This window comes from Bos indicus, chromosome 7 (genome assembly GCF_029378745.1).
Source record: "Bos indicus isolate NIAB-ARS_2022 breed Sahiwal x Tharparkar chromosome 7, NIAB-ARS_B.indTharparkar_mat_pri_1.0, whole genome shotgun sequence".
In the NCBI taxonomy this organism is placed as follows: domain Eukaryota; kingdom Metazoa; phylum Chordata; class Mammalia; order Artiodactyla; family Bovidae; genus Bos; species Bos indicus.
In genome coordinates this window covers 72118731-72132873 of record NC_091766.1, presented here as the reverse complement: position 1 = coordinate 72132873, position 14143 = coordinate 72118731, and the positions used below count along the sequence as shown (strand labels likewise).

The window sequence follows — 14143 nt, the reverse complement described above, 5'->3', positions numbered from 1 at the left end:
ATCTATTTCTGGGCTATCTATTCTGTTCTATTGATCTATTATTCTGTTCTTAATCAACACTGCACTGTCTTGATTACTGTAGCTTTATAGTAAGTCTTAAAGCTAGTTGGCCTTTTTTGGCTCTTTATATAAACTTTAGAACTATTCATAGTTTTTCAACATCCTCAAAAACTTGGTGGGAAGCCCTGATTTTAAGGATATATATTTCTGAGAATTTGCCCAGTAACCAGCATTCAGAGTCCTTAGTCTTCCATAGGCTGAATTTGGCCCTTGTTTTGGGGCTTGGGGAAAATGTTTGGATTTTTAAAGTTTCTTTAAGTGTGTTTGGACATTATGTGTCTGAACCCAACTCATGAAATGTAATTACAGACATAAAGTGGGCATCCCAGTAACATGAAGAAGAAAATGCTGGGGCAGCAGTGGTGGTTAGCCCTCCCCCTAACATTGACAATCCTTGTCATCAGCAGCATAAAAGCAGCTTGTATTTAGTGAGTCCTTATTCAGTGCAGAACCGAGCTCTCAGTCCCTTACATGGGTCATGTCACTAATCCTTTTAAAAACCCTCTGAAGCAAATACAAGTATTACCTTCAACTGAAGATAGTCTCTGAAAGATTAAGTTACTTCCCCAAGGTCACTCAGGTAGTAGTGGTAAAGTTGAAATTCAAGCCCACTCTTAGTCCCTATACTGCACTCACTCTCACTGGCTTCCCCTTTTACCCTGGGGTAATGACACGGACCCTTTGGGGCGTGACATGCCAGCTTCTTGAAGGACAGTCCAGGTCAGCTCATCCTATACCGGCTGGAAATCCTACAGACAACTAAGCTTCCTGATAAATCCCCTCTACTCTAGTTCCTTAAAACATAAGACCTTCATTGTGTGCATGCTAAGTTGCGTCGGTCATGTCCAACTCTTTGCGACCCCAACAGGCTCTTCTGTCCATGAGATTCTCCAGGCATGAATACTGGAGTGGGTTGTCATGCCCTCCTCCAGGGGATCTTCCTGACTCAGGGATCGAACCCACGTCTCTTATATCTCCTGCATTGGCAGGTGGGTTCTTTACCACTAGTGCCACCTGGGGAACCCCAAACCCACATAGTACTTGAGAAATGGGACCTTAAACACCCTTTCCTCCTCCATTCCCCACTTTTCACCTGCTTCCCCACAGGATCTAGTTGTTTACAAACCTCTCATGCTGTTTATTTACCTCTTAATAAGCCCTAGCTCCTCTCAGAAAGCCATTTAGCACTGCATCACTTAATTTCTCCCCGAGGCAGAATCTGCCAGATGGAGTCTTTGTCCCCAGCCATGTTGATTTGTCTTATTTTTAAGCAGCAGTGAACATGCCACGAAACTAAAATAGCAATCAGTTCCCAGGTGTGGACTCACTGAGCATGTGGGAAACCATCAGGAGCGTGTGGACGTGTCCACCCGGGGCATCTGTTCCAAATGGGCTGGATTAACCAGGGAATGACTCCCGCAGGTGGCTCCCAGCCAGCTGCTGGCCACATCTGGGCATCCCTCAGTGCAGAAGCACACCACTTTTCTGCCTCAGTGGGATTCAGCCACTCAGCACCTCCTGGGGCTGGATCCCAGGGCTGTGCACCCTTGCCTTTTCCACAGTTATATTTCTAACAGTTGAGGAGACAGAGTGGGTCCCCAGGGGATGAGAAAATCAGCACAGGATAACCCTGTGCAAGAAGAAAATGTCTCCAAAGTCACTTTTTCTCATCCCAAATTCCTATAAAATCTAACTCCATTTCTGTAACATTACTTTGTTTGGGTCAATCAATACAAATGTAATTCAAATTCTATACCAGCTAAATTACTAAATTATGTCCCCCCCAAAAAATTTTTAAACACCCTCTCCTGAATCTGTTGCTTCCATAGCTTCTGTGCTCCTGGACACATGACAGGATATATGCTTGCAGGTGTATGAGCCTCTGTTTGAGCAGCATGACCTGGAGGTGGGCAATCTCTGTTTGGGGGAGGGTAAGCCTACAACAGGGACTCAGAGTGTTCTTCAGAGCACTGCATGTCATCTTAAGGAAGAGAAGATTGCATCTAAAGGAAAGACAGGTGATTGTTACCAGGACAGCAGTACTGGACAGGACCTCCCTGGGATCCAAGGAATGATGGAATGAAGTTAGAGACCAGCCTGATGTGTAGCTTCTTGTGTGGTTCCATTGATCTTGCGATACCTATCATCACCATGGGAATTGACAAGACAACACTCCAGCCTAACTCACAGAAGTGACTCCTCATAATTATCTATATAGATATAGATATTTATGTTTCATAATTCATCTGCATGACTTCTATCTTCCATTCTCTTAATTACTCACAACTCATAATAAGTAATGCGTGCGTGCTCAGTTGTGTCCAACTCTCTGCGACCCTATGGACTGTAGCTCTCTGTACAGGCTTCTCTGTACATGGGGTTTTCCAGGCAAGAACACTGGAGTGGGTTTCCATTTCCTCCTCCAGTAATAAACAGTGGAGTCCTTTATGAGAAGGAAGAAGAATGAGATTCAATATTGATGGGTGGAGGTGTGTTGGTCTGCCTTTGGTATGTCTATGTATACGGCACTCCCAACTAGCTTTTGCAAACTTCTTGAACCATCATTCTCTGAAAGTATTGGCAGTTAGAATATTGCTCAGAGTCAGTGCTGTTCTCATGAAACCCCATCTCAAGTACCAAGCAGAGTGCTGAGGTCACCTTTGGGACTGGGCCATTCCCAAAGGACAGAAGTCAAAGGCGGGAAGTGGAGAAGAATATAGACAAGTTGAATGACAATCCTTTGGAACAATTTTGCTGTACTATTCAAGAATCTTTTTTTTTTTAAGTGCCCTCTCACAAAGGGGGAAAAAACAATAGAGAAAGCCTCCCTCCTTCACCACATAAGATCCTTTTCCCATGGAAAGTATCTGCGATTCCAATTTCTTTAAGTAGCCTTATATTTGGACATTTAACAGGTGTTCCCAAGGCTGCTCTAAAGAAAGTTTTCCTGAATCAGGATATAAGTGTTTCTCTGAAATGGCAGTGAGAAACAAATCTGGGAAAACTATCTCTATTCTTCATGGTAAAAAAATTTAAAAATAACATAGAGAAGCAGGAGAGCATAAAACAAGCTGAGGGAACGAAAAGGGCTTAGAACCCTACTTTTTCCATTAAAAGAATTACTGAAATGCTACAGATGCACTGCCCTCAAAATGCTCAGAAGTGGTCTCCATTGGGATGATATTGCCCACCGATTAGTTTAACCAGTGGCTGCTGAGCTCTGGGCACTTCTGAAGAATTCTATGGGTCTTGAGAGTTTTAAGACTGCTCCCTAATTGCAATTCCTGATTATTTTATAGACTCCAATCAGATCTTCTCTTGGATGGCCTTCCAAAAGGCTTCCAAAGGATATACATCTATTTTAGGAAAGTGGGGGGAGTCCTTCACATGGGTCTTTTATGACAAGGAAAATCCAGTCTTAGGAGGGCTTGCTCAGGGTTTTCTAGAGTGCCCCAAAGAAAGGAGAAAGCTCAAACCTTTATCTTCAGTCTGAGGAGAAAAGTTACATTCCAGTCACATCTCTCTGTCTGCAGAAGAGTGGTCCTGTCTTGCTCAGGGCAGCTCCGATTTCTACAGAAACAGAACCAACAGCATGCCCAGAGGGGCTCAGCATCCATGGAGAAAAATAGCAAAGGAGAGCTGCCTTTCCAGGCCTGGCTGGGCTCAGAGGTGTTCACCTGAAAGCCAGCTGGGCCTAATTCAAAAGAACCACATCTGGAATATAGGTTTGGTCCCAAATCTTACATGTAAAGAGATTTCCAAACAGTCTTAAAAGAGCCCTCACTTCTAGACAGATCTGGAAACTATGCCACCCATAATAATTGAAAGCACTTATAAAGTTCAATTTGACTTGGCAAATCCAAAAGGCTTCAGAGCATGCCTGATGAATACTTCAAAATATTTCTTAAATGGTAGGAGATGGAATAAATCAGATTGCCTGGGAGAACAGAATGAGTTCAATATTTGGTTAATCAGAAGGAAGAATTTGTAAAAATGAGGGCTCTTGGAAATGAAATGTATTGCCTTGGGGAATAATGAGTCTTTTTGCTGGGGGTATAATAGCTGATGCTGCCATTTCACTGGAGAAGAAAGAGGGGAATGTCTTCGAGGAGGTAGGATACCTGTGCAGCAGTGAAAACTGGGTTTGGGGTCAAGGTGGACCCAGACTCAGGGTCCAGCTCTGTTTTTGTAAAACTTTGGGAAATTTCTTCTAAACCCTCCATTCCCTCTTTGTGAAATGGGTATAATAATATCTTCTTCAGTAGATTATTATGTAAGCAAATGAAGTATTAATTTATACCAGTGCTTGGCATGGTAGAAATGCTAGATTCACAGTTGTTGCTGCCCCGATCATTGTGTAAGCTCTGATAAACTGGATGGGGAGAGCAAGTGCATCATTTCTCAGACTTCTTTAGCCCTCTGACTCTGTGATCAGTGTGGGGCCCATCCTGTCAATGTTCCTGGTGCCGTCTCCCTAATTCCCTGTTTCCTGTTTCAGCACCCTTCAGATCTTCCTAGACAGTGGGCTATATTCTCACCTTTCCGATGCCACTCTCCACCTAAAACCAGAAGCCATATGTCCTATTCTCCAGTCTTTTATGGCCCTGCTTTCCTCAGTGATAACTGGGTATTCTGGGAAGTGAAGTTTATAAAGAATATGATGTTAATATGAATATATGGTCACCTTCTCCTTTAAATTTTTTCTCCTGCCAGGATGCAAGGGCTGAGCACAGCAACCAGTCAAGAGCCAGCAGTCAGTCAAAACTCCACACGGTCATCAGGAGAGATCTTTACTAGTGGGATACTATAGATTATGCTTAGCTTTTCTAGAGATGATGCTAGTGGTCATTTGGGGCACATATAATATGGAGCAGTCTTGTGACAAGTTGATTGGGGGATATTAGGTACAGGGAGGGGGACTTTTTCCATTCATTCATTTATGTTCTGAGAACCTTAACATACGCTCTGACCCCTGTCTTTCTCCCACCCCAGGAAAGAGCAGAGCTACGTGCAGAAGTGCTGGAAGGATGTACATGTGGGGGACTTCATCCAGATGCAGTGCAACGAGATCATCCCAGCCGATATACTCTTCCTCTTCTCCTCGGACCCCAGTGGGGTCTGCCATCTGGAAACTGCCAACTTGGATGGAGAGACCAACCTCAAACAGAGGCGGGTTGTGAAGGGCTTCTCACAGCAGGTAGGGCTCTTTCTAAGATAAGGTCTTTAACTGGAGGGCCAGGGGAAGATGTCAGCCAACTCTACTTGGAAATTGGATTCAATCTGGTGGGTAGAGGAGAAGGTAGTAGATGCTCCTTTCCCAAGCATTTTGTTGTTGTTGTTTTCAGTCACTGATTCATGCCCGATTCTTTCTGACCCCATGGTCTACAGCACGCCAGGGTCCACACCAGGATTCGTATCCTTCAGAGTTTGCTCAAATTCATGTCCATTGAGTTGGTGATGCCATCCCACTATCTCATCCTCTCTCAGCCCCTTCTCCTCCTGCCCTCAATCTTTCCCAGCATCAAAGTCTTTTCCAATGAGTCAGTGCTTCGCATCAGGTGGCCAAAGTATTGGAGCTTCGGCATCAGTCCTTACAATGAATATTCAGGGTTGATTTCCTTTAGGATTGACTGGTTTCATCTCCTTGCTATCCACGGGACTCTCAAGAGTCTTCTTCAGCACCATGGTTGACAGTATCAACCCTTTGGCGCTCAGCCTTCTTTATGGTCCAACTCTGACATCCATACATGACTACTGGAAAAACCATAGCTTTGACTATATGGACTTTGGTTGGCAAAGTGATGTCTCTGTATTTTAGTACTCTGTCTAGGTTTGTCATAGCTTTTCTTCCAAGGAGCAAGTGTCTTTTAATTTCAACGCTGCAGTCACACAGTCTTTCCAGCAACTCTCTAAGATAAATATCATCCCCTTCTCACAGATGGGGAAACTGAGGCTTGGGAAAGTAAATAACTTGCTGAAACCCTCAGAGCCCTTAAAAGGGGACCCGTGTGTTTAGTTGAAGAAACTGCTCTTTGCTCTAAACCAAGGAGTCTAGTATCTGCTCAGTTACTTTTGAGACCAGCCCACTTTTCTGTGCTTATCCAATCCCCACTCATTCTGTCCAGATCAGCTCCAGCCATTTCTCCCTCTATGAATTTTTTCTAGTGTTCCTTTGATACCAGCATAAAAGCAGCAAGGTATCATGAATCATTTTTTCATTTTGTATGTCTTACCTTCATGACAGTACTGAAATCTCCTTAAGAACAGGGAATGATCATCAACATTTTCATTTAATTTAATTTAATGTTTATGTGTATGATACCATGGACATCATGGAGAAATCATGATCATTTTGTGGTTAAGAACCCAGGGTCTAGAGTCTGGCAGAGCTGAACTCAAAGCCCAAACCTACCGTTTATTAACTGTCTCACCCTTTATTCCCTCATCTGGAAAATGGACACAAAAATAGTATCCTCTCTATAGCATGCTTCTGAGGACTGAATTGTCACTGAACCAAACTTGATTCTGCTTGCCCATGTGCTGTAGAGTCAATCTACTGACGCTGGGTCATAGTGAAGGAAAACACAGCATTTATTCTAAGGCTTCGTACAAGTAGTCCACGGCAGCTAGTGCTCAGAAGGCCCAAATTCCCTGATGGGTTTCCAGATAACATTTTTTTTTTAGTTAATTTTTATTGATGTATAGTTGCTTTACAATGTTGTGTTAGTCTCTACTGTACCACAAAGTGAATCAGTTATACATATACATATATCTCCTCTTTTTTGGATTTCCTTTTCATTTAGGTCACAATAGACCACTGAGTCGGAGAAGGAAATGGCACCCCACTCCAGTACTCTTGCCTGGCAAATCCCATGGACAGAGGAGCCTGGTAGGCTGCAGTCCATGGGGTCACTAAGAGTTGGACACGACTGAGCGACTTCACTTTCACTTTTCACTTTCATGCATTGGAGAAGGAAATGGCAACCCACTCCAGTGTTCTTGCCTGGAGAATCCCAGGGACAGGGGAGCCTGGTGGGCTGTAGTCTATGGGGTCGCACAGAGTCAGACACGACTGACGCGACTTAGCAGCAGCAGCAGCAGCAGACCACTAAGTTCCCTGTGCTATACAATAGGTTCTGGTTAGTTATCTATTTTATACATAGTATCAATGTGTGTTTGTCAATCCCAATCCCCCAATTCATCCCACCCACCCCTTCCCTGCTTGGTTTCCATACATTTGCTCTCTGTGCCTGCTTTGCAAATAAGATCATCTATACCATTTTTTCTAGATTCCACATAGATGTATTAATACACGGTATTTGTTTTTCTCTTACTTCACTCTGTATGACAGCCTCTGGGTGCATCCACATCTCTGCAAATGACCCCGTTTTGTTCCTCTTTATGGCTGAGTAATATTCCATTGTATATATTCCATTGTAAATATTCCATTTCTCTGGGTATGTCCCCAGTAATAGGATTGCTGGGTCATGTGATAGTTCTATTTTTAGTTTTTTAAAGAACAAAATGGCATTTTTAAAGCCTAAGTAAGGAAAGAGGGACGGGGTATGTGATCAGCTCATGCACAATTCTCTGATTGGTTGGTGGTAAGATAATAGGGCAGTGTCACAAGAGTTATCAATCCACAGTTGCCTGGGCTATGTGCTGTAGACCTCGGGGCTATGTCCTCATGGTCATTAAGCAATTCACATCTTCCATTTGGTGAGGGCTTTCATGTCAACAACTCAGGAAATGTACATCAGAAACTATTATCTAGGTACTTGAGAAAGGAACTAAAGCAGAGGGTATGGGGTAAGGGTTGGCCCCAGTACGGCCCCATAAAGTCCTGCTCAGTTATAAAATGATAGGTACATGAATTACTTAGCATGAAGCTAGGCGCGTAATAAGAGACCAATAAATAGTTGGCAGTAAGTAGAAGTGGCGTTCATAGGCAATATGTGTTGACTGAAACTGAGTGTGAAAAATTCAAATTTTCGATTAAATCCTGGGAGCAGAGCAGTAAAACTTGTGTACATTTACAAATCTCCCTTCAGGCTGCCCACCCCAACAGCCTCCCCACAAATCTGAGTCCTTTTACTCTTGGGTAGTTACCTGGTGTCGCTGCTTCACCCACTTACTTCTTTTGTTTGTTGTTTGCAGCAGCCCCAAGCTGTTTCTTATGTATTAATTAGTCTGATGGTTTGGGATTTGACCAGAATGAAGAGCTGGATGAAAGGGTCACTCACGCTCCACTGCTATAAACCAACCAACTCAATTTAATCACATCTCTCAAACTCTAACCCTGACTTCTCTTAGGATACTTGATGTAATGATTTACAAAAAAATAAAATTCATTTGTAAAGGGTATAAGATTTGTTTGATCTTGAAAGTTTTCAGAATTCTCTATTCTATTTCAATAACTGACTCTCCCTCTCACTTTGCTGAAGTGTGCTTTTCCATTTCTTTAAGAACAGTGATAATAGTACTACTAATAATGCATTCTTAAATTAATCTTTATTGGAGTATAATTGCTTTACAATGTTGTGTTAATATCTCCTGTACAGTAAAGTGAGTCAGCTATATGTATACATATATGCCCTCCCTTTTGGATTTCCTTCCCACTCAGGTCAGCCCAGTGCATTGAGTAGAGTTCCCTGTGCTATACAGTCGGTTCTCATCAGTCATCTATTTTATACATAGTGAATCCCACGCCCCCTTCCCCCTTGGTATTTATGCATTTGTTCTCTATGCCTGTGTCTATATTTCTGCTTTAATGTACCTTTTTAAAGTCCTTTTACACATAAGGCAAATGAGGCACAGAGAAGTGAAGTAACTTGTCCAAGGTCATCGAGCTGGGAAGTACTGGAACCACAATCCAAAGCCAAGTTTGTCCAGTCTCAGCTCTTAAAATGTGTAGTAGCTCGTTTCCCTGGTCCTTTGACTCTCACTCACCTTTTACCCAGAGTTGCTTACTTGAAAGCACACATGTATCATTTTCAATATTCCTTTCCACTTTTAAGTAACAAGTGGCAGGAAGGATAAAAGCAGACCTAGCCAGATCCCAGGGGAGTAGGAATTTTAGCTGCTCTTTGCTGTCTTGCTTCTCCCTTATGTCTTTAATGCAAAAAGATTTCTGAATATGGATACAATTCTCTTCTAACTCTATGTATAATATGTCTCAAATATGTTGAACAAAGATGTCCATGAGAGTTGCAAGAAAAAAATACGTATTGCCCTGTTAAGTAAGATCAGACAACAATAGGTTCCAAGTTTTCAAATAGTGTGTATTGCAGGCCTTCTCAGATATTTTAATAACCCCCAAGGAGGAGGGGTCAGGGAAGGTTCTAGTATGTAACATTTCTAATTATTTAACCACAGAAACCTTTTATTGCAAGGACCATATACCAGGACTACTGCAGGAGAGGTGGGATCACAACTTAGAGATTTGCCTTAAATGCACTGAAGGTGTTTCAGATGTATCATAGCCATCACAGGGAGAAACATTTTCACATATACATGTATCCTTCCCCTTTATCATCACCAAATTATAATTCACGGGGTCTGGGCATGCATGTTTTTTTAATGTTCTCCCAAATGATAATATGAACCTACAACCACTTCCTTAAAAATCTATATAAGAAAAGGAAGGTGCTACTTCCAGAAAAATTTCATTGTAATAATGAAAATAAGGCCATCACTTATAGACGTCTTATGTGTGCTGGCATTTTTGTGCCCATTTTCATTTGTCCTCATGACTACCCTGTGAGGTAGCCGTTTCTCCATCTGATGATGAAAATCTGGGGGTAGGGAAAAGGCAAATTGCACCACTTGTCTCAGAGAAGACTTTGAACCTGCAAATGTGATTTATTTGGAAATTTAAGTAATTAAAGTCTTCTGTTAGCTTATTATTCCTATTGGCTGGAATCAGCGAACTGAAATGGGCTGGAATGGGTGAATTTAACTCAGATGACCATTATATCTACTACTGCGGGCAGGAATCCCTCAGAAGAAATGCAGTAGCCATCATGGTCAACAAAAGAGTCCGAAATGCAGTATTTGGATGCAACCTCAAAAACGACAGAATGATCTCTCTTTGTTTCCAAGGCAAACCATTTAATATCACAGTAATCCAAGTCTATGCCCCAACCAGTAATGCTGAAGAAGCTGAAGTTGAACGGTTCTATGAAGACCTACAAGACCTTTTAGAACTAACACCCAAAAAGATGTCCTTTTCATTATAGGGGACTAGAATGCAAAAGTAGGAAGTCAAGAAACACATGGAGTAACAGGCAAATTTGGCCTTGGAACACGGAATGAAGCAGGGCAAAGACTAATGGAGTTTTGCCAAGAAAATGCACTGGTCATAACAAACACCCTCTTCCAACAACACAAGAGAAGACTCTATACATGGACATCACCAGATGGTCAACACCGAAACCAGATTGATTATATTCTTTGCAGCCAAAGATGGAGAAGCTCTATACAGTCAGCAAAAACAAGACCAGGAGCTGACTGTGGCTCAGATCATGAACTCCTTATTGCCAAATTCAGACTGAAATTGAAGAAAGTAGGGAAAACCACTAGACCATTCAGGTATGACCTAAAGAAAATCCCTTATGATTATACAGTGGAAGTGAGAAATAGATTTAAGGGCCTAGATCTGATAGATAGAGTGCCTGATGAACTATGGAAAGAGCTTCGTGACATTGTACAGGAGACAGGGATCAAGACCATCCCCATGGGAAAAAAATGCAAAAAAGCAAAATGGCTGTCTGGGGAGGCCTCACAAATAGCTGTGAAAAGAAGAGAAGTGAAAAGCAAAGGAGAAAAGGAAAGATATAAACATCTGAATGCAGAGTTCCAAAGAATAGCAAGAAGAGATAAGAAAGCCTTCCTCAGCGATCAATGCAAAGAAATAGAGGAAAACAACAGAATGGGAAAGACTAGAGATTTCTTCAAGAAAATCAGAGATACCAAAGGAACATTTCATGCAAAGATGGGCTCTATAAAGGATAGAAATGGTATGGACCTAACAGAAGCAGAAGATATTAAGAAGAGGTGGCAAGAGTACACAGAAGAACTGTACAAAAAAGATCTTCATGACCCAGATAATCATGATGGTGTGATCACTGACCTAGAGCCAGACATCCTGGAATGTGAAGTCAAGTGGGCCTTAGAAAGCATCACTATGAACAAAGCTAGTGGAGGTGATAGAATTCCAGTTGAGCTATTCCAAATCTTGAAAGATAATGCTGTGAAAGTGCTGCACTCAATATGCCAGCAAATTTGGAAAACTCAGCAGTGGCCACAGGACTGGAAAAGGTCAGTTTTCATTCCAATCCCAAAGAAAGGCAATACCAAAGAATGCTCAAACTACCGCACAATTGCACTCATCTCACATGCTAGTAAAGTAATGCTCAAAATTCTCCAAGCCAGGCTTCAGCAATATGTGAACCGTGAACTTCCTTATGTTCAAGCTGGTTTTAGAAAAGGCAGAGGAAGCAGAGATCAAATTGCCAACATCCGCTGGATCATGGAAAAAGCAAGAGAGTTCCAGAAAAGCATCTATTTCTGCTTTATTGACTATGCCAAAGCCTTTGACTGTGTGGATCACAATAAACTGGAAAATTCTGAAAGAGATGGGAATACCAAACCACCTGATCTGCCTCTTGAGAAATTTGTATGCAGGTCAGGAAGCAACAGTTAGAACTGGACATGGAACAACAGACTGGTTCCAAATAGGAAAAGGAGTACGTCAAGGCTGTATATTGTCACCCTGCTTATTTAAATTATATGCAGAGTACATCATGAGAAACGCTGGACTGGAAGAAACACAAGCTAGAATCAAGATTGCCGGGAGAAATCTCAATAACCTCAGATATGCAGATGACACCACCCTTATGGCAGAAAGTGAAGAGGAACTCAAAAGCCTCTTGATCAAAGTGAAAATGGAGAGTGAAAAAGTTGGCTTAAAGCTCAACATTCAGAAAACGAAGATCATGGCATCCGGTCCCATTACTTCATGGGAAATATATGGGGAAACAGTAGAAACAGTGTCAGACTTTATTTTTCTGGGCTCCAAAATCACTGCAGATGGTGAGTGCAGCCATGAAATTAAAAGACGCTTACTCCTTGGAAGGAAAGTTATGACCAACCTAGATAGCATATTCAAAAGCAGAGACATTACTTTGCCAACAAAGGTTTGTCTAGTCAAGGCTATGGTTTTTCCTGTGGTCATGTATGGATGTGAGAGTTGGACTGTGAAGAAGGCTGAGAGCCAAAGACTTGATGCTTTTGAACTGTGGTGTTGGAGAAGACTCTTGAGAGTCCCTTGGACTGCCAGGAGATCCAACCAGTCCATTCTGAAGGAGATCAGCCCTGGGATTTCTTTGGAAGGAATGATGCTGAAGCTGAAACTCCAGTACTTTGGCCATGTTATGCGAAGAGTTGACTCATTGGAAAAGACTCTGATGCTGGGAGGGATTGGGGGCAAGAGGAGAAGGGGATGACAGAGGATGAGATGGCTGGATGGCATCACTGACTCTATGGACGTGAGTCTGAGTGAACTCTGGGAGTTGGTGATGGACAGGGAGGCCTGGCGTGCTGCGGTTCATGGGATCGCAAAAAGTCAGACACGACTGAGCGACTGATCTGATCTGATTTGATGAGACTTTTATCTTTTCGAAAGGGAGTGTTTACTAATTGCAAAGATTTCTAGAAACTCCCAACTCTATATCATATACATACAGCCATTTTCACCGCTGAGTTCAGTTAATTCAAAGTCAGTAAGACAAACTTTGTCCCAGCTCCCCAAATCAGCATTTCTCAAGATGAAGTCTGCCAAACCCTATCTCAAGAGATAGCTGTTAAAAAACAAGGTCCATGGTCAAATCTGACTGGGCGGCCCATGTCCTGTCAACCCCTCTTAGAGGGTCCATTGTCCAGAATATGTTAAGATCTCAGAGAAGACCTGGAGGGAGGAGGTCAATTAATCTTTCTTTAACTCTGAGCTTTCCAAACTAATTTAACCTCAGAATTATTGGGGCACAATAATTTTTCTCCTTCCTATGGAAGCTTGAGGAAAATAGTAATCTACATTGTGGGGAACCACATGATCATGTCAGCTGAAGAGCGACACAGAGGCCAACCATCAGCACAGCTTAGGCAGCTCATCCTTGCCTTTCCTGTCTAGGTTCAGAGAAATTATAAACATGAAAGAGCTTCTCTAAAGGTCTTCCTTCTGTGACACAACACGTCATCCTCAAGGCTGCCAGAGAGTTAGTTTCAAAATCCTTTTCTCAGAATGCAACTTGGCCCAACCAAGTCAGGGTAGATAGAACATTTACCAAAGCCAAGGAATCAGAAATGAATTCTTCCAATTAGTATTTCAGAGCAATTTCCTAGTTATCTTTTATCCAAACCACTGAAGACCAAAGTCCTTCTGAAGTGTCTGTGAGATGATTTCCCAGTGACACAGAACTTACGAAACCAAGTAGACGGGAGCCAGCCTCTTCAGCGTCGCCTAAAAGCTTGTCAGATGCAAAATTTTAGGCCCCACCCCAAACTGAACCAGAATCTGAAGTTTAAGAATTTCCAGATGATTCATGTGCACATTAAAGTTTGAAAGCAGTGGCCTAGGGCATCCCTGATAAATGTAATTAATAATTGTGCTTATCTTTTTCATTGCCCATGTTAAAGATTCATGACTGACCAACTTTCACTTCACTTTCATCTTTGTTATGCCTAAAATAGTGGCTGCTGTGTCCATGCTCTAGTCGTGTCTGACTCTATGCAACCCCATGAACTGTAAACCACCAGGTTCCTCTGTCCATGGGATTTCCCAGGCAAGAATACTGGAGTGGGTTGCCATTTCCTTCTCTGGGGAATCTTTCTGACCCAGGGATCAAACCCACATCTCTTGTGTCTCCTGCACTGCGAAAGATTCTTTACCACTGGGCCACCTGGGAAGCCCAAAATAGTGGCACTAATTCCTTAATCTCAACTTTAAGTCAGTGTTCAGTATTTTCAGTTTGCTTGAACAAGGATCAAAATAAGGTCAAATACTAAGATTACTTTCTTAAATCTC

General features: G+C 42.3%; 1 protein-coding gene across 4 annotated transcripts in view; it reads left to right on the top strand.

Annotated features, from left to right (window-relative positions):
- Positions 1-14143, top strand: part of ATP10B (ATPase phospholipid transporting 10B (putative)) — a 389291-nt gene that overhangs the window by 266169 nt on the left and 108979 nt on the right. For all 4 annotated transcript variants that reach the window (XM_070793948.1, XM_019965354.2, XM_070793949.1 and 1 more), the window contains one exon: positions 5053-5257. In XM_070793948.1, coding sequence (XP_070650049.1) covers positions 5053-5257 — 205 coding nt within the window. The remainder of the gene's footprint in view (positions 1-5052; positions 5258-14143) is intronic.